This window comes from Salmo salar, chromosome ssa04 (assembly GCF_905237065.1).
Source record: "Salmo salar chromosome ssa04, Ssal_v3.1, whole genome shotgun sequence".
Lineage (NCBI taxonomy): Eukaryota > Metazoa > Chordata > Actinopteri > Salmoniformes > Salmonidae > Salmo > Salmo salar.
In genome coordinates this window covers 42,173,198-42,196,940 of record NC_059445.1, presented here as the reverse complement: position 1 = coordinate 42,196,940, position 23,743 = coordinate 42,173,198, and the positions used below count along the sequence as shown (strand labels likewise).

The window sequence follows — 23,743 nt, the reverse complement described above, 5'->3', positions numbered from 1 at the left end:
TGTAGTGACTTTGATTGTAAATAAGAATAGAATCGTGAATATGGATAATCCTGAATGAATCGTGAATAATGATGAGCGAGAAAGTTAGATGCACAAATATCATACCCCCACCAAAAATGCTAACCTCCCGTTATGTAATGATGAGAGGTTAGCATGTCTTGTGGGTATGATATTTGTGCTGAAGTACAGAGCCACAACCCTCCCCAAAAAATAAAAATAGGTCACTGTCCCAATACTTTTGGAGCTTGTATATAGCCCAGAATGCATACCCAATCAAAAATAACTGCTATTTCGGTTACGGAAGTTGTCAGTGTCACCTGGGCACTATGCATCTCCACACAGACCCTGTCCACAAGAGTCCCCTTTCCACACAGGCTGGTCACGGAAGAGTCCCCTTTCCACACAGGCTGGTCACGGAAGAGGTCAAGGACTAGAACTCCAGGGACACAATTGTATAGAATACATTCGCTTTTTACACGTGGATAACTTTAGAGAAATCTACTACCATCAAAACACAGTGATGATCACCGACAACAAAATGATATAAATAACACCACAGCTGTACTTCCTTGTTTCCTTTTAAACCAGGTTTTATTATTCCTAATATGAAGATACAAGTCAACAAACATTATTTTCAATCTGTAATGAAAATGCTCCACAGCACACTGACATCTTGTGGAAGGGTCTGGTATTAGACACATACCTGAAAAATGGACAGCAGTTCTAGTTAAAGTAATAAGTAACAGGAGTAACAGTAGTAGTAATAACAGTAGCAATAATAATAAATCATAGCTGTGGTATTAACTCGGAATTAGTTAAGTCACAGAAGGAGGAACTTAGATTCTTCAAAGAAATTAGAAATGAGAGCGGGTGAACAGGCTTATCAAACGCTGCAGAACAGATCAGACCACTGGATGAGAAAATACAAGAACCCCGCGAGACAGCACATCTGCTGTCTAACTCTAGAAAAAGGAAGCTCAAATTTGCCATCAGTCCTCTGGTTAATGTATACTGTATTTCTTTTCCTCTTCAAATAAGAGACCAAGATAACTTTTTAGGTGTTCCACTTTAACTTTTAAAACTCCCCAAAATCCTCTCTCATCACCCTCAATAATACAATCCTTTTCTGGTCAAAGCTCACCAGTAACACACGGAGAGTGAACAACCCAAGTCTGGCACCAAATCACAACCAGCGCCACATATTTCTGCTTGGCTGGAAGGCCAGAGTCATTCTACCTTAGTATATCAGACTGTGTGTGTGTGTGTGTGTGTGTGTGTGTGTGTGTGTGTATGTGAGAGAGAGAGAGCGAGACAGAGAGAGCGAGACAGAGAGAAAGGTAGTGTGTATGTATGTGAAATAGTGGCTCCAAGTAACATGTCCGTTTGCATCACATGACCAATTTGGCCAACTCACCTTATTAAGAGCCATTAACATTCATAAGAAGTTATACTAGAACATACAGTGCTAGACTCATCCTCAGAGAATTGAAATGGGTCTGGGGAACCTGCTCGTGTCTTGAACTGGGTCACTGTGGGAGCAGTGGGCCCAGTAGAGGGCTACACAAGCTACTTGTTGAAGTGCTGTGGCCCATCCAGCACTGGCTGCCCTGGTAGTAGTTTGTCACAGTGAATGTTGACAGAGCATGGCTCACTCCATTCTACTCTGAGCGTCGCTGACTTTGATGTTTTTTTTGCCTCATTGAACAGGTCAGCGGGCTTGGAACTGTGATTAAGAAGACAGAGGTTCAGCTCAGTACATTAGGCTGAGACCAATAGCTCAGGCTCACAGCTGGGATACAAACCAAGGCAGACAAAGCAGTCAACTGCATATTCTACAGCCTCAGGTATTATGGGTCAAGCTTATTTACCCCAAATCACACCGACTGCATTGGACTGAAGGGCCAATAGTTCAATAGTCTTGCCTGTTGGAAAGCTGCACATTTCTGACACTTGTTCTTTCCATCTCTGGTTTAGGGTGACCCATCGGTCAAACAGTAACCTAACAGGGCTTTGATACGCCACACCCTCACCCCAGATAAGCCTATCATTGACTAACAGATACCATTGCCCGCAAGAATTGAGGCTCCAGGATTCTGCCATGTTTAGAGAGCCGTCTTATACAGGAAAAACTTCCACCCGTCTCAGACAAGGAAATAAAATCACTCACTGTGCCAGGACTCGCTATCTACGCATCAATGTCATCTTTACTGTCGTTTAATATCGTTTAACCATTTTCTTTTTGCCCTATGGGAATTATTTCCAAACGGCTAATGATACACCTGTGCATTCCTGTGTAATACTCCGCCCTCCACAGCATGGGCTTCATGGTATCATGCCATACATGGCTTACGGGGAAATCTCATGTACCTAGAAAATCTAACCAGGTGAGAATTGGAGACAACAATGAGACGCAGACGGGTACAATCCTACATGAGGTCACGCCAACACACGGAGGAGCTCAAAGCTCTCCGGCAAAACACCTTAAGACTATTCTCTCTATCGTTTACCATCAAGTGAGGAAAGCGATCCATGGTTACGCCTTTTCCAATCCAACTGAGCTTTGCCTGCATTTCACTTCCTCCTATCGCTGTTGCGGCTGGGCCTGTCTCCATGTGGCCTATGGTGCCTGGGTACAGAATCCATAGACGTACACTGCGTCAACGCCAAGGGGCACATTCGGACATTTGTTAGGTGAGCGAAAAATCTCGCCTTTGTGATTAAGCGCTACTCAAGGAGCGACTGGGCTAATAAAGGGTTCTTAAGTCTGTGGGCTGCAGTAAGGCTCAGTACTCCTCCTCTCCCTCGTCCAGCACATCACCTTCTGATCCTCTACTCTCATCATCCCCCCCCTCAGAGCCCCGACCCTAACCCACCTGTAATGACCCCCCACCCACCCACCCACCCACCCACCCACCTACTAGACCACCCTATGCCACATGGATGTGCTTCTGCTTACAATCCTCTCTAGTGTTGGGCACTGGCAGTGTTAAACCGTGTTAACGTGCCCCTCTGCCATCACATACCAAAACAACAGACAGAGGAAGAGGAGGTGAGGAAGAGTGAAACGGGAAGTCTGAAAACCATTTAATTCATTCATTAGCATATTGTCATCTACATTTTAAGAATACTTCTAGAAAGCCATCCTAACAACTTCTTTAAGTGTGTGTTTATCTCTGTGTGTATATATCTGCGCGTGTGTGTGTGAAGTCAGAAAAGCAGCATCCAACTGGACACGTCTAATTTAGAACAGAAACGTGCAAAACCCACAGCACCACAACTCTCACACTCACTAGAAAACTAAACCTCTCCGCTTCAAAAAGAAACAAGGAAACTCACAATCAAAGGAGAAATAATCCTGCAGAAGAACAAGATCAAACGGGTACAATTCCAAGTTAAAAGAAAACCACTTTAAATATATCTATCATTCTGCACTGGTGAAAATCACTTAACTGCACACTGCTAAAATTTACTGAGCTTTCTTTAAAAAAAAAAAAAAACCCCACCTCAAACTGAAAACGATACAAACAGAAACAAGACCAACGTGGTCCCGTGAATTAAACCAACTTGTTGTTTCTCAACATGACTCAATACATCCACTGACATACTCTTTATATAACTTCTTTCCCCCCCCCCCTCAAGCTTGCAACAGCAAAAAGATAAATAATCATTATAATAACAGCAATAATTATTGGTAACGTTAATAACGCCAGCGTCCCAAAAATGATGTGGTCCTTCCCAAGGAGGGGGGGGAGAGAGAGAGACTGGGAGAGGGGACGTGAGGGGACAGCACCCTCTACCGTGGTCCATGGATTCTCTTTTATTGGTAAAACAGCATTAGAGCAGATTACCCATCTAAAAACTGGTCGAGGAAGAATTCATTTTAAACAGAATCCAATGTGGGTGAATGGAAGAGAATTGACTCTTAGGGGCCTCATAGGCTCTTGGCTCTGCCAATGCTAACCAGCCCTGCCTCTCATCTCCCCACAAACACCTTGGTTCCCCCCAGCGATGAGGTCAAAGAGTTCTTATTAGTGACTGATCAACAAACCCAGCTTCTTGTCTGAAAATGCCATTGACGCTATAGACAAGGGCTTACATTGGTAGGATGAATCTAATGTGAGAAATGGAAAGGAAAAGAGCGATATGAGAGGGAAAGAAGACAAATGGAGAGAGAGAAAGAGAGGGAGAAGAGAGGGAGAAAGAGCAAGCTCTGTGTGTGCCACATAGTTGTTGACAAACTCCTTAGGACCAAGGCTGAGAGCGATGCGTTTATGCCACAAGACTGTTTTCCTTTCTGCCCGTTTCAGTTTGGTGGAATTTCGACAAATATCATTTTCCTTGATGTTGTTATTCTCCAGACGTTTTATTTCTTCTTGCCAAAGAAGCTGAACCTCTTTTCGCGGTCCTTCTCCTTGCCCTCCTTGTTGCGCATGGTGACCCCTGCAGCCTCTGCTGAGCTTGGGGAGATGGGGGGCATAGTCATGGCTCGGCTCAGGGCCCTGGGGCCTCCGGGGGAGCGGTCTCCTGACCCCCCTGCTGGGATGGAGCTTTGAATGGAGTGGATCCACGAGGCCATCTCCGGCTGGGACAGACAAACGCAGGGTTAGTCCTCAGTAGGGGGGAAACACCAGAGGAGCATCAGAATCTTGTTTGGGTTCAAATGTGACACTCACCTCATCTTTAGCTTGGAACAGGAACTCCTTACCATCCCCTAGCCTGCACAAGAGAAAAGCCAGGTCAGTATAGATGCACATCACAATTTAATTGAGTTTACAAGACTATTCTCTATTCAAACCGTCACGTTTCCTCTCTCTCACCGTAGCTTGAAGACGTGTTTCCTCTTCTTGTAGTCGTGCGCCACCTCACACACAGCCTCTCCCAGGCTGATGGGGACTTCTCCGTGGTAGGGGATCCCGTTGGAGGCGCTCTTCTGGTCCTTGTAGAAGCCCAGGCTGCCCTTACGCAGAACGCAGTAGACATTCTGCCAGGACCTATGGGAAGAGAGAGAGAAGCTGTTGGCGGAAGGCATGCAGGCATGCGCCTGAAAAGGTTAGGGACATCAAAGAGTTCACGGCCACACACAAAAGGCTATTTTCTTCATCAAAAAAATAGACACTCCAAAAATCCCACATCTAACTTTTTATGTTGGTGTTGTTTTTGCTCGTATTAGTCTATATAACCTAGGGCTCTCCATTTACACTTCATGGCACTCCCACGCTCACGCCAAGACGCCCCTCCATGCCCCGTGCCCAACTCCCGTCGCGGTATCTCACCTGCTAGCTGCCCTCTTGGCGTGGGTCTCCATCTCCTGCTTGCGGTAGAGCAGGCCTTCCATGGCGTCTGTGCCAGCGTCGTCTCCCTTGCTGGGTAGCGTGGCAGACGGGTCCAGGCGTGAAGACGCCAGCCCGCTGTCTCTCCCCGGACCATTCACAGAGTCGGACTCAGAACCCTGTCATCCAAGACACAAGGCAGTCAGGACACAAGGCCACAACGACCCCTAGAAGCCATGCGGCGTAATACCAGTCATTGACTGTCTGTCGGAACTTGACAAAACGAGACAACAGCTAAATGTCCATATCCACAGCCACTAGATGGTAGCTTTGAAAAGGATGGACAAAAAGAAACACATACAGGACGACACAGAAACACGCTAACAGACAACAGACACATGGAGAACAGCTCCAACCCCACAGAAGGAGGGTCAACCCTCATCTGAATGTCACTCACAGTCTTACTGGAACATGACAAACGCAGCAGAAAGCATTCTCATACTGTTGCTAAGATACATGCTTGCTTTTTGTAGAGGGGGTGTGGCATTGTTATCTTTGTTTCCTGCCAAAACTTCAATTTCAATTTGAAAGGAAATCAACATTTCCTCTCGTCAAATTTTTTTTTCTCCCCCTACTAACACCCCATTCAAAACAACCCCCCCAAGCTAGGCACAGCCCACCCAGGGACAACCCTCATCACCTCATACTAACAATAGCTTGGAACTGAAAACTACTACTACCCTTACAAACACTCATGTCCTGGTCATTTTGAAGATGGGTACAAATGGAACAGCACCAAAGGCTTGAGAGCCTCTGATACTTCTGGTGACACCAAATGATATCATGAATCTCTGTGAGGCATGACTGCCTCAACAGCTGCGGGGACTGTACATCTTCAAAATCAAATAAAGCAATGGCACAGTGACAGAGGACGATGGCGCCCTCTAGTAGGTCATGCAGAGGTACTGCGGGATGGGATGAGGAAGCTAGGCTAGGGCTAGGATAGGTACTCACGCGCAGCGGATGCTTTGGCTTAGACACAGGTTTAGAGACAGGTTCACACTTCTCTTTCTTTTCCACTGACACTGATGATACTGATAACGACTGCAGGTAAAGACGCAACGAGTCATTGTTAAGAAGTCCTTGTGCTAGGAGACAGCATGTTACTCTGTGCTAATGCGTTTGAAACAGACCCTGACGCACACACACGACAAAGGGACACAATCACATAAACGGGGAAACGGACTCACGACGAACATATACACGCTTGGTTTCAGTTATGTCAAAGACGTAACATTCTCTCACACATAGAACATTTAAAATCTTTCATTCACATCTCCTCAAACATATGAACAGGACAACAGGAAGAGGAGCAAGACATAAAACATGAAAAAAACACTTCATACTGCGGTGAAAATCTGGAACCATTTCAGTCAGTTGTTTAATTTGAGGAAATTAAACAGGAGGTGAGAACCTTTGATTAGATACAGTATGTCTCAATGTCCTCTCTCACCTGGGAGGTGTCCTGGTAGCTGTGGACTCCATTCACTGATACTGACTGGTTCAGTGTGGTCTGGTCTAGGCTGGTCCTGGGTTACACAGAAGGGGAAATGAGCATGAGAACGAGGGGAGAACATCAAATATCTCTGATTACTAGGAGTCTCTCCAGTCTTACCTGGCATCATGTGTTTCGGCCTCAGACGGGGCCACCTCTTCTGTCGGGGGTGGAGTGGGGGTTCGCCTCGCCCTCTCCTCCTCCTCCCTCCTCTGGATCTCCTGCTCCTCCAGCTGAAATGGAAGCCCAGGTTAGTGGCTGTTCAGAGGAGACGTTTCCCTACCTTCCTAACAATGCCAAGTACATGCCTTCTCCCAACTCCTGCCAACCCACCATCTTCCCATTTGCAACCCCCCCCCCCCCCAGTCCTCCTCACCGTGGTGAGTTTCTCCAGCAGGGTGAAGCGTTCCTCCCAGCCGGCGGCCAGCTTCTCGAAGGCCTCGTGGCGTTTGATCAGGCTCTCCACCTCGTCCACGTTAGAGCCCAGCTCGGCCCCCCGCACCAGGGGCTCCTGGCCTGCCAGCCATGTCTCTGCCACGCACGCATCCCGGCCAAACTGCAGCACCTCCAGAACTGAGACAGAAACCAGAAAATAGATGAGTAACCATGAAAATATCACGAGCAAACACCCTAACTACCACACGTGTTAAAACAGACAAACGCAAAATAAATTCATGAATGAATTAAAAAAAACACCCTGAAGTCCACATACCTATCAGGAGGTGGTCCATCTTGTCCTGCCACTTGTTGCTGATCTCGTCCCTCTTGCCCTGGAGCTGGTCCAGTTTCTCCAGGATCTATGGGATGTCAGTAACACTGCATGAACAAGCTGCAATACACACCCAGGGACACCGCCGACACGACGGTGGTAGGCCTGGTCGGTGTGGGGCCGGAACAACCTCTCTCTCAACGTCAGTAAGACTAACAACTTCAAATGGTCCGCGCGCAGTTGTGAAGAAACCTCAGGAGTTTGAACAGGTTTGGCATGGGCCGGAAAATCCTCAAAAAGTTCTACAGCTGCACCATTGAGAGCATCTTGACTGGCTGCATCACTGCTTGGTATGGCAACATCACCGCCCTCGATTACATGGTGCTACAGAGGGTGGTGCGGTCAGTCCAGTACATCACTGGGACCGAGCTCCCTGCCATCCAGGACCTCTATATCAGGCGGTGTGAAAGGAAGGCCCGGAAAAAGACTCCAACCACCCAAGCCATAGACTGTTCTCTCGGCTTCCGCCCGGCAAGCGGTACCCCCTTTTGCCCTAACCCTTTTGACTCAACACATGCGCTGCTGCTACGGTTTATTATCTATCCTGTTGCCTAGTCGTCACTTTACCCCTCCCTATATGTACATATCTACCCCAATTACCTCGTACCCCTGCACATGGACTCGGTACTGGTACCGTGAGTATATAGCCATGTTAATCACTACTTACTGTGGATTTATTCCTCGTCTTATTATTTTTCAATTGTTTTCTTTCTGCATTTTTGGGAAGCATTTCACCGTTAGCCTACACCTGTCGTTTACGTAGCACGTGACAAAACGTTTTGATTCGCATAAACACACCTTTTACATTAGCTTTTGTCCTAATCCCTTGACTAAATCCAAATGTGGGTGTCCAGTATGTGACGTAAGGGTGACGTGGCCCATACCTCATCAGCTGCATAGTGGTTGTTGTTGATGAGAGAGTGTCCCATCTCAATGCAGGTGGTGAAGCTGTCTGCCCGGGTCTCGATCTCAGACTTGATGTCCTGATGGTTGGCTATGACCAACCCTGCAGAGGACACGTCCCTGACGGAGAGAGGGGGAAGAAATACAGCGTTAAACCGTAATAAAAACATTGAGGACAACGATGACAGAACGGAGGTAAAGGTCAGGTCTCACCTGGGGCTGTCGTGGGCGTCGATCTGCAGGTTGACCCCGTCCATCCACAGCATGAGGTCACGCACCATGTTGACGAAGCGGAACTTCTCCACGGTGTCCAGCAGGACGTGTCGGCGAGCCTGGCCGGCCCCCAGCAGACCCTCCCAGGCTTCAGTGACCGAACGCTCGCTCCGGTGGATCTCCTCGGCCTTTTCCCCGGCGTAGGCCTTCTGCAGCCGCGCCGCGTCGTCCTGCACCTGGTTCACCTGGGGTCGGAGGAGGCATCCGGCTCAGAAGGGATCCTGAAAACCATTAACCTGCCACCTCATGTGCTCTGACACATTTCTGATAGCTCCTTGTACTAGTCTGAAAAGCAGCCCTCACAATGCACTAAATCTAATATTCTACTGTGGGATGGTGTGCTAAAGTGTGTGTAATGACATTATTTCTCCCACTGGTGTTCCTGTAAGTATCCCTGTACACTGGTGATATGACCGAATACAAACAGTGTAGCTATTCCCTCCGCAAGGGAATCAAACAAGCTAAGCCTCAGTACAGAGAGAAAGTGGAGTCGCAATTCAACGGCTCAGACACGAGAGGTATGTGGCAGGGTCGACAGTCAATCACAGACTACAAAAGACAAACCAGCCCCGTCGCGGATCGCGATGCCTTGCTCCCAGACAGATTGAACAACTTCTTTGCTCGCTTTGAGGACAATACAGTGCCACTGACACGGCCCGCTACCAAAACCTGCGGGCTCTCCTTCACTGCAGCCAACGTGAGTAAAACCCTCGCAAGGCTGCAGGCCCAGACGGCATCCCCAGCCGCGTCCTCAGAGCATGCGCAGACCAGCTATTCAATCAATCCTTATCCCAGTCTGCTGTCCCCATGTTTCAAGAGGGCCACCATTGTTCCTGATCACAAGAAAGCTAAGGTAACTGAGCTAAATGACTACCGCCCTGTAGCACTCACTTCTGTCATCATGAAGTGCTTTGAGAGACTAGTCAAGGACCATATCACCTCCACCCTACATGATACCCACTCCAATTTGCTTACCGACCCAATAGGTCCACAGACGACGCAATCGCCATCACACTGCCCTAACCCATCTGGACAAGAGGAATACCTATGTAAGAAGGCTGTTCATCGACTACAGCTCAGCATTTAACACCATAGTACCCTCCAAACTCGTCATTAAGCTCGAGACCCTGGGTCTCAACCTTGCCCTGTGCAACTGGGTCCTGGACTTCCTGACAGGCCGCCACCAGGTGGTGAGGGTAGGAAACAACGTCTCCACCCCACTGATCCCCAACACTGGGGCCCCACAAGGGTGCGTTCTCAGCCCTCTCCTGTACTCCCTGTTCACTCATGACAGCGTGGCCATGCACACCTCCAACTCAATCATCAAGTTTGCAGACGACACTACAGTGGTAGGCTTGATTACCAACAACGACGAGACGGCCTACAGGGAGGAGATGAGGGCCCTCGGAGTGTGGTGTCAGGAAAATAACCTCATGCTCAACGTCAACAAAACACAGGAGATGATCGTGGACTTCAGGAAACAGCAAAGGGAGCACTCCCCTATCCACATTGATGGGACAGTAGTGGAGAAGATGGAGAGTTTTAAGTTCCTCGGCGTACACATCACTGACAAACTGAAATGGTCCACCCACACAGACAGCGTGGTGAAGAAGGCGCAGCAGCGCCTCTTCAACCTCAGGAGGCTGAAGAAATTCAGCTTGTCAACTTTTACAGGTGCACAATCGAGAACATCCTGTCGGGCTGTATCACCGCCTGGTACGGCAACAGCACCTCCCTCAACCGCAAGGCTCTCCAGAGGGTAGTGCAGTCGGCACAACACATCACCGGGGGCAAACTACTTGCCCTCCAGGACACCTACACCCCCCGATGTCACAGGAAGGCCAAGAAGATCATCAAAGACAGCAACCACCCGAGCCACTGCCTGTTCACCCCGCTAACATCCAGAAGGCGAGGTCAGTACAGGTGCATCAAAGCTGGCACAGAGAGACTGAAAAACAGCTTCTATCTCAAGGCCATCAGACTGTTAAACAGCCATCACTGACATTGAGTGGCTGCTGCCAACATACTGACTCAACTCCAGCCACTTTAATAATGGGAAAATTGATGTAAATCAATTTATCGCTTGCCACTTTATATTATTTATATTAGATAATGTTTACATAACCTACATTATTCATGTCATATGTATATACTGTACGCTATACCATCTACTGCATCTTGCCACCTTGATATAATTAAATGTATATCACTAGCCACTTTAAACAATGCCACTTTATATAATGTTCTCATAACCTACATTACTCATCTCATATGTATATATTGTACGCTATACCATCTACTGCATATTGCCATCTTGATGTAACTAAATGTATCACTAGCCACTTTAAACAATGCCACTATGTTTTCATAACCTACATTACTCATCTCATATGTATATACTGTACTCTATACCATCTATTACATCTTGCCTATGCCGTTCGGCCATCACTCATCTATATATTTGTATGTACATATTCGTATTAATTCCTTAACACTTGTGTGTATAAGGTAGTTGTTGTGGAATTGGTAGATTACTTGTTAGATATTACTGCATGGTCGGAACTAGAAGCACAAGCATTTCGCTACACTTGCATTAACACCTGCTAACCATGTGACAAATAAATTTGATTTGATATGGTGCCGAGTTCATCCAATTGAATTCAATATCTTTATTGTCCCGAAGGGAAATTCATTGTGCAGCCAGAAGTTTAAAAGAGCAGCAGCCTACCTGTCCGCTGAGGGCCTGGATGTCGTGCTCGTAGGCGGTGTGCTGTCGGTGGAGGTGCTGGACGGTGTTGAGGTCACGGCCCAGGTCAGAGGGCAGCGCCTCCTTCTTCTCCCGGACCCTCCCCAGCGCCTCGCGGGCGTCTTGGTGGAAGCGGTGCAGCTCGTAGGAGGCGGCCAGCATCTGGGTGCGCGTGTCGATCAGCTCCAGCAGGTCGGCCCACGCCTCGTTCAGACCGTCCTTCCACTCCGCCACGCTGGCGTTCTCAGGGTGACCCGACTCGATGAGGTCATCGGCCAGCCCGTTAACGCCGTCCACGCGCTCCTGGCCGATGGTGCTTGTGTCCCGAGCAAACTCCCGGAACTTGTCCCGCAGCATCTGAGAGGAGAAGAGGTTTAAATATGGACAACAATCCCAGGTTATCATCATAGGTAGCTGACAGAAGAAAAAATAAGTTGCCGGTGAGCAATTAGTGCCTGTGTGTTGTGTTACTAAGTGTGTGTGTGTGTTGTGTTACTAAGTGTGTGTGTGTGTTGTGTTACTAAGTGTGTGTGTGTGTTGTGTTACTAAGTGTGTGTGTGTGTGTGTTGTGTTAGTACGTAATTGAACGTATGAGGAAGTGAAAGGAAGCCACTCACGGTGACATGTTCGTAGTCCTGTCCCAGCTCATGGGATCCAGCCACCACCTCCCTCTCAGCGATCCACTGCTCCAGGTCGTCCACCTCTCTCTTCAGCTGGGTCAGCCTCAGCCTCTCCTGCAGACGCCCACGACGCTCCTCAGCCAGGTCCTTCAGCCCCGCGTACAGCTTGTCCACCTGGGCTTGCCGTAGGTTGATACGCTCGCTAACAGCAGGGAATATATATATGTGTGTGAGTGAGTGAGTCAGGCCAGTTGTAATGACTGAGACATTGTGGCTGTAGTTAAATCCTATTGCGAAGTGGCATTAGTTTGATGTATTTAGCTTTTAACTGCCCTCCCCCACCCTTCACCTCTCTGGGTGTTCGCTGGTCATCATGGTGCGGCTGCTGTTGGCCAGCTGGTGGATGGGCTGGGCGTAGTCCTCCAGGGTCTGTTCTAATATCTGGTGCTTCTTCACCATCACCAGAGCACTCTGCTCATCCTGGGTCACACACACACACACACACGTTACAGAGATGGAGTTAGCGCCATTAAGCCAGGGACACAGCAGTAGAGAGCGCACGATAGACTCCATTAAGACAGACGGAGCTTAACTTCCGCCTGTCTCTCCTCTCACCTTGGCCTTCTCCTCTGACATCATGTGTAGCTCCTGCTCTCCCATCCAGGCCTCGGCCTCGGCAGCGTCGGTGTAGAACTGCTGGGCGCGGTTGGCCTCCACCAGCCGGGCGTGGCGCTCGTCCGTCTCAGCGATGAGCTGGGCCCAGGAGTCTCGGAGCTCCGCCAGACGGCCCTCCAGAGCAGACTGCCTCCCCCCGTCCATCTCCTCCTGCCCTGGGGACATCCCCCTGCGGTGGGTCTGGATGTCATCGATACGGGGCTGGTGGCCCTGGATCTCCTTCTGCAAAGTCTGGAAAACAGAACAATAAAAGGTGTTGCAGTGTTGCATTATTTTCCCTCCTACTGTCCAGACTCTTCCCTAAAATTCCTCTCTCATCTGTGTACCTGGTTCTTCTTGATGAGAAGCTGCACACTGGACAAGTCCTTCCCATGGTCTGTGGATGTGGCCAGGGGCATCCTCTCCTTCACCCATAGCTAATTGACCGACAGACAGGAGGAAGTAAATTAAAAAACCATGATGATTTTGTACATCTCTGTATTTAGAGTCAGGTGGTCCCACTCACAATCTCATCCTCCAGGTCTCTGTTGAACTGGTGGGCCTCCTTGGAAGCCAGCAGCTGTTGCCTCCTCTGGTTGAGGGGGTCCTGGAGCTGGGAGAAGCTGTCAGTGACACGTCTCTGCTGGCTGTCCACCTCCACCACGGCCCCACCAGCATCTTCCTGGGACAGCGCCAGCGCCTGGGACTGCAGCGACTGCACCTCCTTCTCACGCACCTCCATCTGGTGCTCCAGCATCTACACACACACACACACACACACACACACACACACACACACACACACACACACACACACGTTTGTTATTACTCTTTCATTTCGATACGGACACTTCTCCACGCAAATGGTCACAAAGGAGTATGGCAACTGGCTTCGACAGTGTAATGTCACCCACCTGGTGCTTCTTGAGCAGGATGTTGACGGAGGTCAGGTCCTTGCCGAAGTCGTCGCTCTGAAGCTGCCCTGACAGGTTCTTCAGCCACACGTCCAGAGCAGAGCAGCTCTGGGTGAAGAGCTCTGCCCTGTTGGCATCGAAGAGGCACTGAGCCTTGGTGCGTGTAGTGTTCTCTAGCTCTTCCCATTGGCTCTGCAGGCCCTCCAGAGTTTGCTGGACTACAGGCTGAAGCTCCGGCTTCTCTGTCACCAGGGCCTGGCCCTCCTAACAGGGGCATGGGGAAGGGGTTAGAAAAAGCATGAATACTGGCACCCACATCTTTTGGACTGCTTTTTCCACTTATTATTTTCATCGTATAATAGTTTTATGATCATACCTTATCGATCTTATCCAGCCAGTCTTTGTTGGAGGCCAGCTCAGCCATGAAGGCCTGGTGTTTCTGCCACTTGCTGTGGAGGTTCCTGGCCTCGTCGTACGACATGTCCTGAGCTGTCAGCATCTTCTCATTGATCCACAGAGTCAGCTGCAGAGAGAAAAATGATATTACTCAATGCATGTGCCTCAGGATAATTGCTTTGACTGTGGTTTTATTTTAAAAAATGTACTACAAGGCAAACAGTGTCAAAATGTATCACACCGCCATTATTATTGTAACAGTTGGCGATTCGTACCTCCTGTCCGTCCTGCAGGAAGTGCTGAAGTTCGCGGTTGTCCTTCAGTTTAGACAGGAGTTCATTTGCAGCTTCCCTATTCTTCTGATGTCTCTCCTGGATGGAGTCGGCCTTCTCCTGGATCTTGTCAGAGTTGGCGTTAAGGTCGTTGACCAGGCGGCGTCCGGCCTCCACCACGCCCGTGATCTTCTCCTCGCTGGCCTCCATGGTGGTCAGGAAGTCCTCGTGCTTCTTGATGGCCTCCTCTGCCCCCTGCAGGCTGGAGGGCATCTCAGTGTGGGACAGCACATACTCCTACAGAAGGAGAGAGAACTATTAGTAACATCATCGAGATAGACAATAGATGTCTTTGATTCTTCTCCACTGGTGTCCTGGTCCTCACCTGGCTGTTGAGGAAACCCTCAGCCTGCTTGACGTCCCTCAGGAAGCTCTGGAAGTCGAAGGCTTGGGCCAGAAGGCTGTGGCGGTTCTCCCACATCCGGCGCAGCTCGTGCCAGCCGGTGTCCAGCGACTGCAGCCTCTGGGCCAGGAACATGTACTGGGCGTCCGTTTGGCCCTGGGTCACCTCGTCACCCACCGCCCGCATCTTCTCATAGTCCTCCTTGTAGTTGTCCACCTCGTTCTTGATGCTCTCGTGCTGGGAGAGCAGGCCCTCAGCCTCTGGCAGCGAGGTGGGGATGTCCTCGGACGCCACGGCGGTCTGTGTGCGGGACAGCCAGGACTGAAAGTCATCCAGGTCCCGGAGGAAGCCCTGCAGCTTGCTGGCCTCGCCCAGAGACTCCTCACGCCGCTTCATGGTGGCGTTGAGCTCCTGCCACACTTCCTGGATCTCCCCCAGGTGGGCATGGATCTCCTCTGCCTGGTCCGGGTGCTCCTCAGCCAGCTTCTCTGCCTCCTTCTTCAGGTCGTCCAACTTACCCTGAAAAGATATGGAAAATAGACAAATAGTGTCACCAACATCATATGGCATAAAATGATAAAAGTACTGACGTGAACCAGTTAATGACTCAACTGATCACTATAAAACATTATCTGATGCTGTGGTTTAACTTTGTCCACCTCCATAACCTTTGACCCGTCTCCCTGCCGTACCTGAATGGCCTCCAGGTCTCTCTCCATGCCGGTGAGTTTACGCTGCAGGGCCATGACACCAGCCAGGTCATTGCCCAGGCTCTCGGTGGACTCGATCACCTTGGTCTTCTCTCTCATCCAGCTCTGGATCTCGTTACACTCCAGGTGGTAGTTCTGGATGTTGAGGGCCGATTCCAGGGCCTGTTTCCTCTGGTCCGCCAGACGCTGGAACTCCTTCCACCTGGGGACCAGAGCAAGGGGAAGTCTCAATGACCTGTTTCCACTGCTCACTTCATACAATGTATTGGCTATGCATCAGAGGGTATATGTGTTTTTCATGTGAGTGTATCAGACCTGGGTTCAAATACTATTTCAAATATCTTGAAGTATTCAGATATGTTTTATTTGAAAAGAAATACACAGAGTCAAAAACACTCCCATGCATTTAACCCAGGTATTTGAAAATACTCAAATACAATTTGGTCGACTATTTGGTTCTTACAAATAACCATTCAAATAAAAGTACTTGTTCTGGGCTGTGTATTTGCATGCCTGAGAGGCATCATGTTGAGTACTACTAACCTGTTGTTGAGCTGGTCTTGCGTCTGGTGGATCTGCTCTTTGCTGCGGTTGTCTGATCCCAGCAGCTGTTGGGCCACCTGGTTGACATCAGAGATACGAGTCCCCAGGTTGTTCATCTCAGGCTCCAGGGTCTCGAACCTGCAGCCACACACAGGGATGTACATTCAACACTCTATCTCATGTTCCCATTGCTTTGTCTCTACAATGGAGATTAGAAGGGAAATATTATCATAGGAAGAGCTTCTATCCCCCAAACGTTGTTCTGCCATTCCACCAAAAAAAGACCCGAATTCACATCTGTACTGTAAAAAGGAGAGATTCAGTTTGATATCCACTCCACTTAACGAAGCACAATGATCAGAGTACACAGATCAATACCAAATTAGCTTTTTTAGGATGGGGGCAGCATTCGGAATTCTGGATGAAAAGCGTGCCCAAAGTAAACTGCCTGCTACTCAGGCCCAGAAGCTAGGATATGCATATAATTGGTAGATTTGGATAGAAAAAAACTCTAAAGTTTCCAAAACTGTTAAAATAATGTCTGTGAGTATAACAGAACTGATATGGCAGGTGAAAACCTGAGGAAAATCCATCCAGGTAGTGCCATTATTTTGAAATGGGTGTTTTTCCATTGAAAGCCTATCCACCATATAAATGGTTATGACCCAGATTGAGTTCCCTATGGCTTCCACTAGTTGTGAACAGTCTTTAGATATTGTTTCAGGCTTTTATTCTGAAAAATGAGGGAGAATGACCACATTGAGTGAGTGGACCCTGGGATGTCCCCAGAGCTGGTTACTGCGCACGACCGAGAGCGCACCTTTCTTGTTTTTCCTTTTATATTGACGACGCTATTGTCCGGTTGAAATATTATCGATTATTTAGGCTAAAAACAACCTGAGGATTGATTATAAACATCGTTTGACATGTTTCTATGAACTTTACGGATACTATTTAGAATTTGGTCTGCTCGTTGTGACCACATTTGAGCCATTGAGATTACTGAACAAAACGCGCCAACAAAATGTAGGTTTTTGGATATAAAGAGGCACTTAATCGAACATTTATTGTGTAACTGGGAGTCTTGAGTGCAACCATACGAAGATCATCAAAGGTAAGTGATTAATTTTATTGCTATTTCTGACTTTTGTGACTAATCTATTTGGCTGCTAACTGTTTGTACTGTTTTGTGTGCTAAGCGCTGTCCTCAGATAATCGCATGGTTTGCTTTCGCCGTAAAGCCTTTTTGAAATCTGACATGGCGGCTGGATTAACAACAAGTTAAGCTTTATTTGATGTATTGCACTTGTGATTTCATGAAAGTTAAATATTTATAGTAATTTAATTTGAATTTGGCGCACTACAATTTCACCGGAAGTTGTCGAGGTGGGATGCTGATCCATATGAAGTCAAAAGGCTATTTAAATCACTGCCTAATGACCACCTCTTCCTTCCTATCCCATCGTTGGAACACTCCTCCCTTCCCCAGCTCACCTCTGCTGCACCACCTCCAGGTCTTCCAGTTTGGTGGGGATCTGCATGCCGTCCAGCCACTGTTCCTTCTCCCCCACCCACAGCTGGCAGGCGCCCGCCTCGCTGTACATGCGGTAGAGGGCCAGCGCCCCCTCCAGGGCCTGACGCCGCGACGCAGACAGGGCCTCCAGCTCGTGGTAACGCTGCTCTATGGCAGGCAGACGGCCCTCTACCTACACACAGCCAGATGGCAACAACCACTCAGTCAGAGGACGCTCCTCCGAGCAGAGTCAATAACAAGTCAAGGTGGGAGCGATAAATAAAATATGTCTCACTTAAAAGTGGAGACATTGAGAGTCTTTATGTAATATGTATGGACCAGTGTTTGTGTGTGTCAGAGAGAGAGAGCAATAGAGGGAGAAACAGCACGGTGCACTAGCCTAGTGAGCGTTGGTTGATATGCTGTTCCAGGGGTAACTGACCTGAGGGGAGTTAGCATGGACCGGGGGCAGGCTGAGGGCCTGCTCGTGCAGGGAGTCGATGAGGGTGCGGTGGCTCTGGATCTCCTCCTCCACCTCCCTCTGCTTGCGGGCCAAGGTCTGGGTGGAGAACTCGTCGTGGCCCACCTCCTGGCTGGACACCTGGCGCAGCGTCTCCAGGATCCAGGCCTCCATGTCGTTGGCATCCGTCTGGAACTGGTGCAGGGCCACCGCCTCCTTCAGCTGCTGCTCCCTCAGCTGGGACGTCTGGGGATGGAGGGGGAGAGAAGGAATCAGCATATAAACAAGAGGAACCACTTCTGAAATCGATCAATTCATTCTCTCTCTCCAGACCGGTCTACCTCCTTTCCTCTGCCTGCTCACCTTCTCCAGGTGTGCCCACTGAGCGCGGACGTCCCCGATCCTCTCAGTGCACTCTGGGGCTCCAATGTGTCCCTCCTCCACCAGGGTCTGTCCGGCGGCGATGCTGTTGCCCAGAGGGCCGTAGCGGGCTGCCATCTCGTCCCTGAAGGCCTCGTGCTTGCTGAGGAGGTGCAGGGCAGAGGCGAGGTCGCGGCCACAGTCTCCTCCTGACAGGATCTGCTCCTGCTCTCTGATCCAGGCCGCCTCCTCTCCCAGCTCCCACAGGAACTGCCAGAGGCGCCGTGAATCCTCGAGGCGCACCCTCCGCTCCTCAGCCAGCTGGCCCAGCTCCTCATAGGCCCGCCCTAGCAGAGACACCTTCTCTCCCACCAGCGCCGGCTCACACGGTTTGTAGACTGAGAGAGATAAGGGGAATTAGCTAAATGGTTATCGGTGAAGAGGCATCCAAATAAATCCAGAAATTCCTTCCTCCTCATAAGTTACGTGATGCATGAAAGCTGCACAGTGCATAGTCGTCGAACGCTATCTTTACCATAATCACACGTACGCAGTAACTGACTGTCATGTGTATATTAGTGAGGGTGCGCAGGTCTGTAGTCTCACCCTGTTGGTCCGAGGTGAAGCGCTGAGCGGCCCCCTGGACCCCGCGGACCCCCTCTGCCTGGGCTGAGATGTCTGCCTCCACCAGGTTGTGAGTCTGCAGCAGGTCCTCCACATCGTGCAGGTGCTTCCCACTGTCCTGGGACTGCAGACGACCCTGAGAGAGCACAGAGCAGGAAGAGGTTAGAAACACATTCAGTCACCATGTCTGGATTGCAAGTAGTTAATATGTGCCGCTAATGAGATGCTAATGGCAGGGAGCATTAGTAAAAGACATAGCTGCAGCAATCACTAAGAGACATAGATTAAGTCAAGCCGTCAATATCGTAAATGAGGGGCCAGCTTTTGTGCCGACTGATAAGTGAGACTTTATCTTTAGAAAACAGAGCGCTCATTTGGGTTTGATGAGGTGAGGCTCTCTGAATCCCAATACCATCTCTCTGAGGTGCAATGACTGCTAGTAGATAGCGCAATGACGAAGTCTATGGGTAACGCCAGTTAGAGGTAGTTTCGCGAGCCAATGCTAACTTCCTTCATACTGGACACGGAGACAAAAATGATATCCACTAGTTCGTCTGACTCTGGGGAAGTAGATAAAGGGCCTCATTGCCCAAATTCTCAAAGTATCCCTTTAAGGTAGGCAGGGGAAAGAGAATCAGCTGAGACCAAGAGCTAAGAATACACTGTCAGACTCTCCTAGTCAGGACCACCTCAATCAACCTCTGTAACCCATCACACCCAGGAGAAGCCGCCATTTTGAAAGGAGTAATTTGAGTTTGGACTGGCATGCAGCGTTGATAGTGTGAGATGAACAGCATGACCAAGTGTGCATTTTGTACACTGGGAGAATAATGTTCCAGTACCTTCATCTCTCCCATCCAGTCCATGATGGATCTCATCTCCTGCAGCAGTCTCTGCAGGTCTCGGTGTGCGTTGAGTCTCTCCCTGCGAGCGGCTAACAGCTCCTTCAGGTACTCCCACAGCCGCAGCACGTTGTCCCTCCTCGCCAGCACACGGCGCACGTCGTGGTAGTTCTCCGCCTCCAGCTCCCTGGCCACCGCCTCCACGGCCGCCACGCGCTCCCCGTATGCCCCGATGTCCGTCTCGATGGCCTCGTGTTTACGAGTCGCCGCGTCCACCGCTCCCAGGTCCACGCCAAAGTTGTCCTGTGGGACAAGAGGACAGTTTGAGGTTAGAAGAGGTCAGCGTGTGCACTGGTCATGAAATGATCTGTGATCAAAATGGTCAGCGTTTTCAAATGCATACAACGGTAGCCTGTTTAATAACCTCATGACAGTAGCAATTATGACAGTGATAAAGCTACTGAACAAGCGTAGATAATCCCTCCCCCCTGCCTCACTGAGATAATTAGAGTGGCTTGTCTGCAGGACAGCAGGACGCTAAGCCCGTCCACGCCATCAAAATAAAGTCATCACAACCATCACCTACGACTACTGTGATCTCTGGGCTGTGGACAACAGAGACAGACAATATAACCGCCATCCTTCCTCGCCTGCCTTGCCAGTTCAAGGTCAGGGGTGTGTGTGTGTGTGTGTGTGTGTGTCACCTGAGAGACGAGCCGCTGGTTCTCGCTCAGCCAGGTCTCCCTCATGGCGGCCTTGCGGTCGAAACGAGCGGCAAGCATCTCCAGCTTCTCCTGGCGAATCAGCTCGTTCCTCAGCGCCAGCTCCCGCTCGTGCTCCGCCTTCTCCAGGCGCTCCCACGCCTGCAGAGCCAATCAGAACACAGCAAGTCGGAGGTGTCTCTTAAACCAGGGGTGTTATTCATGATCCTAGACGGCTGTAGGGTCAACTGGTGTTTATCAAAGCTCTACTCTCGTCATGCATTTAAACAGGAAGTAACTGCACCTTCATACAAGGCATCAGTGTCACCAGAGGGTGTATTCATTAGGAAGCAAACAGAACCCCAAACGGAAGCAAATGGAACAAACATGGAGGGGCCTAAGAATTTGTTCTGTAGAAACTTCTTGCCATTGGACTAAAGGTAACACCTCAGGTGCCCTGTGGGTGGACAATAGAGTGACAGTGATACCTTGTTTATGTCAGAGATGAGCTTGCCCTCTCTGGGTATGTACACCTTCTGGTTGTTGGCTCTCATCTTGCTCTGGATGGTGAACAGCAGCACCTCCAGGTTGCCTTTCTCTGTGAACCTGAGGAACAGCAACACAGCCAGGTCAGACACCTAACCAACCATTGAATACATGCAGTTATGATTCCAACCTGCTGGAAAATGTATATCTGTTAACTTGAGATTTATGTTCAATTCTAGAACATCATCCCAGTTCTTAAATTCCCCCCAGCGGTGTATCCCCGTCTTACTTAGGGGGTTTCTCCACGGTGCGGTAGGTGTTGAAGGCTTGCAGCTGGTTCTGCACGGCGCTCAGGGAGTTGGCCAGCTGCCGGTCGTTCAGGGTCAGAATGGTCTGCTCGATCCACTGCAGCAGCTCTGACGCCAGGCTCTCATAGTTCCCAACCAGCTGGTCAGCCTCAATGGCATAGTCCAGCACCTGGGAGGGAGAGAAGAGGTAAGATGGGCCCCAAGAACAGTAACAGGCCCACACACACAGCCGTTGTACCCCACCTTGCCAACCCTCTTGCCCTCCACAGCCAGGGCCTTCATCTTGGAGAAGTAGTGGTAGTAGGTGGCCACGTAGGTGATGATGGACTTCTCATCCGGCTGGTCAACGTTGACATCTGGAAAGAGAGACAGCCAATACTTCAGCACTGAAGTTCATTTACACTTGATCCTTTCACTGTGCTCCACATTTCATTTCCACACACTTCTGCATACACATACACAGACAGACACATACACAGAGCCACGCCCCCCCACACACACAGACACCCCCCCCCCACACACACACACACAGACAAGCCCCCCCCACACACACACAGACAAGCCCCCACAGTCGCCCGCCCACAGACAGACAGACCCGCCCCCACACAGACACGACCCCACACACACACACACACACACACACGACCCCACACACACACACCCCCAACCACACACACACACACACACCCCCAACCACACACACACACCCCCGCCCGCCCCCCCCACACACACCCACCCAGCCGCCCCCACACAGACCCGCCCCCACACACATAGACCCCCCACACACAGACCCCGCCCCCCCACACAGACAGACCCCGCCCCCCCACACAGACAGACCCGCCCACACACACACAGACAGACAGACCCGCCCACACACACACAGACAGACAGACCCGCCCACACACACACAGACAGACAGACCCGCCCACACACACACACAGACAGACCCGCCCACACACACACACAGACAGACCCGCCCACACACACACACAGACAGACCCGCCCACACACACACACAGACAGACCCGCCCACACACACACACAGACAGACCCGCCCACACACACACACAGACAGACCCGCCCACACACACACACAGACAGACCCGCCCACACACACACAGACAGACCCGCCCACACACACAGACAGACAGACCCACCCACACACACAGACAGACAGACCCGCCCACACAGACAGACCCGCCCACACAGACAGACCCGCCCACACAGACAGACAGACCCGCCCACACACAGACAGACAGACCCGCCCACACAGACAGACCCGCCCACACACAGACAGACAGACCCGCCCACACACAGACAGACAGACAGACCCGCCCACACACACACAGACAGACAGACCCGCCCACACACAGACAGACAGACCCGCCCACACACACACAGACAGACAGACCCGCCCACACACAGACAGACAGACAGACCCGCCCACACACAGACAGACAGACCCGCCCACACACAGACAGACAGACCCGCCCACACACAGACAGACAGACCCGCCCACACACAGACAGACCCGCCCACACACAGACAGACAGACCCGCCCACACACAGACCCGCCCACACACAGACAGACAGACAGACCCGCCCACACACAGACAGACAGACCCGCCCACACACAGACAGACAGACCCGCCCACACACACACTCCCATCTCAACCCAGTCAATTAAAAACTTAAACACACGTTGCTCTTCTCTAAATCTGCCCTGATTGATGGCCCTGGAGCATTGCCGACCCCTCACCATGTATGGACTTCCTCTGTGATGTCAGAGGGCATCATTAAGCCCTGTCCCGTGCCCAGCCAGACCATACGGTGCCTATTCTCACTTAAGCTTTAATTCATTCCAGTAATCCTCCCTCCCCACGTCCAGCTATCCCGGTACAGGACAGGAGCACGGTCTTGGTGGCCATTAGCCATTGGGGGAAGGCAGAGGACACACACAACCCAACCCATGTCCTGTCTCAGAGCTCTGACCAGACTCACCTTCTGGGTCCAGGAGTTTGGTGAGGCCCAGCTTATTCTCTGCGGTGTTGAAGGCATTCTGGAGGTTGTAGTGGGCGTTGGATCGCTTCAGGCTGTCAAACTCAATCACGTCCGGTCTGGAAGGGAACACAGGTGTCGCTTTTAATGAAAGGAATCGCATATATACTGAACAAAAATATAAAACCCAACAAGTGTTGGTCCCATGTCATTTTAGACAATTTGGCAGTACGTCGACCCGGCCTCACTATCACAGACCACGTGTAACCGCGCCAGCCCAGGACCACCGCATCTGGCTTCTTCACCTGGCAGGATCGCTTGGGGGGGGGTGCGCTGAGGAGTATTTCTGTCTGTAATAAAGCTGGGCCTGGCTCTGCAGTGGGTGGGCCTGGCTGCTAAGTCAGTGGGCCTATGCCCTCCAAC

At 50.3% G+C, this 23,743-nt stretch overlaps 1 protein-coding gene across 6 annotated transcripts in view; it reads right to left on the bottom strand.

Annotated features, from left to right (window-relative positions):
- Window positions 1–572: 572 nt before the first annotated feature.
- The window catches only part of LOC106603118 (spectrin beta chain, non-erythrocytic 1), a 96,985-nt gene continuing 73,814 nt past the window's right edge, over window positions 573–23,743 (bottom strand). For 2 of the 6 annotated variants that reach the window (XM_014196369.2, XM_014196372.2), the window contains 33 exons: window positions 23,324–23,439; window positions 21,566–21,678; window positions 21,304–21,491; window positions 21,017–21,134; window positions 20,532–20,690; window positions 19,828–20,130; window positions 18,968–19,121; window positions 18,365–18,759; window positions 17,984–18,247; window positions 17,523–17,734; window positions 16,029–16,166; window positions 15,468–15,687; window positions 14,758–15,294; window positions 14,376–14,669; window positions 14,081–14,227; window positions 13,705–13,968; window positions 13,317–13,547; window positions 13,138–13,227; window positions 12,752–13,042; window positions 12,486–12,616; window positions 12,134–12,338; window positions 11,499–11,873; window positions 8,711–8,955; window positions 8,479–8,617; window positions 7,538–7,622; window positions 7,202–7,398; window positions 6,946–7,058; window positions 6,784–6,859; window positions 6,285–6,374; window positions 5,274–5,449; window positions 4,818–5,012; window positions 4,674–4,716; window positions 573–4,582 (listed from right to left, as the gene is read on the bottom strand). In XM_014196369.2, the coding sequence (XP_014051844.2) occupies window positions 4,364–4,582; window positions 4,674–4,716; window positions 4,818–5,012; window positions 5,274–5,449; window positions 6,285–6,374; window positions 6,784–6,859; window positions 6,946–7,058; window positions 7,202–7,398; window positions 7,538–7,622; window positions 8,479–8,617; window positions 8,711–8,955; window positions 11,499–11,873; window positions 12,134–12,338; window positions 12,486–12,616; window positions 12,752–13,042; window positions 13,138–13,227; window positions 13,317–13,547; window positions 13,705–13,968; window positions 14,081–14,227; window positions 14,376–14,669; window positions 14,758–15,294; window positions 15,468–15,687; window positions 16,029–16,166; window positions 17,523–17,734; window positions 17,984–18,247; window positions 18,365–18,759; window positions 18,968–19,121; window positions 19,828–20,130; window positions 20,532–20,690; window positions 21,017–21,134; window positions 21,304–21,491; window positions 21,566–21,678; window positions 23,324–23,439 (6,523 nt within the window). In that variant the 3' untranslated portion in view covers window positions 573–4,363. The remainder of the gene's footprint in view (window positions 4,583–4,673; window positions 4,717–4,817; window positions 5,013–5,273; window positions 5,450–6,284; window positions 6,375–6,783; window positions 6,860–6,945; window positions 7,059–7,201; window positions 7,399–7,537; window positions 7,623–8,478; window positions 8,618–8,710; window positions 8,956–11,498; window positions 11,874–12,133; window positions 12,339–12,485; window positions 12,617–12,751; window positions 13,043–13,137; window positions 13,228–13,316; window positions 13,548–13,704; window positions 13,969–14,080; window positions 14,228–14,375; window positions 14,670–14,757; window positions 15,295–15,467; window positions 15,688–16,028; window positions 16,167–17,522; window positions 17,735–17,983; window positions 18,248–18,364; window positions 18,760–18,967; window positions 19,122–19,827; window positions 20,131–20,531; window positions 20,691–21,016; window positions 21,135–21,303; window positions 21,492–21,565; window positions 21,679–23,323; window positions 23,440–23,743) is intronic. The other 4 variants (XM_045716943.1, XM_014196374.2, XM_014196370.2 and 1 more) reach the window with 3 other exon arrangements.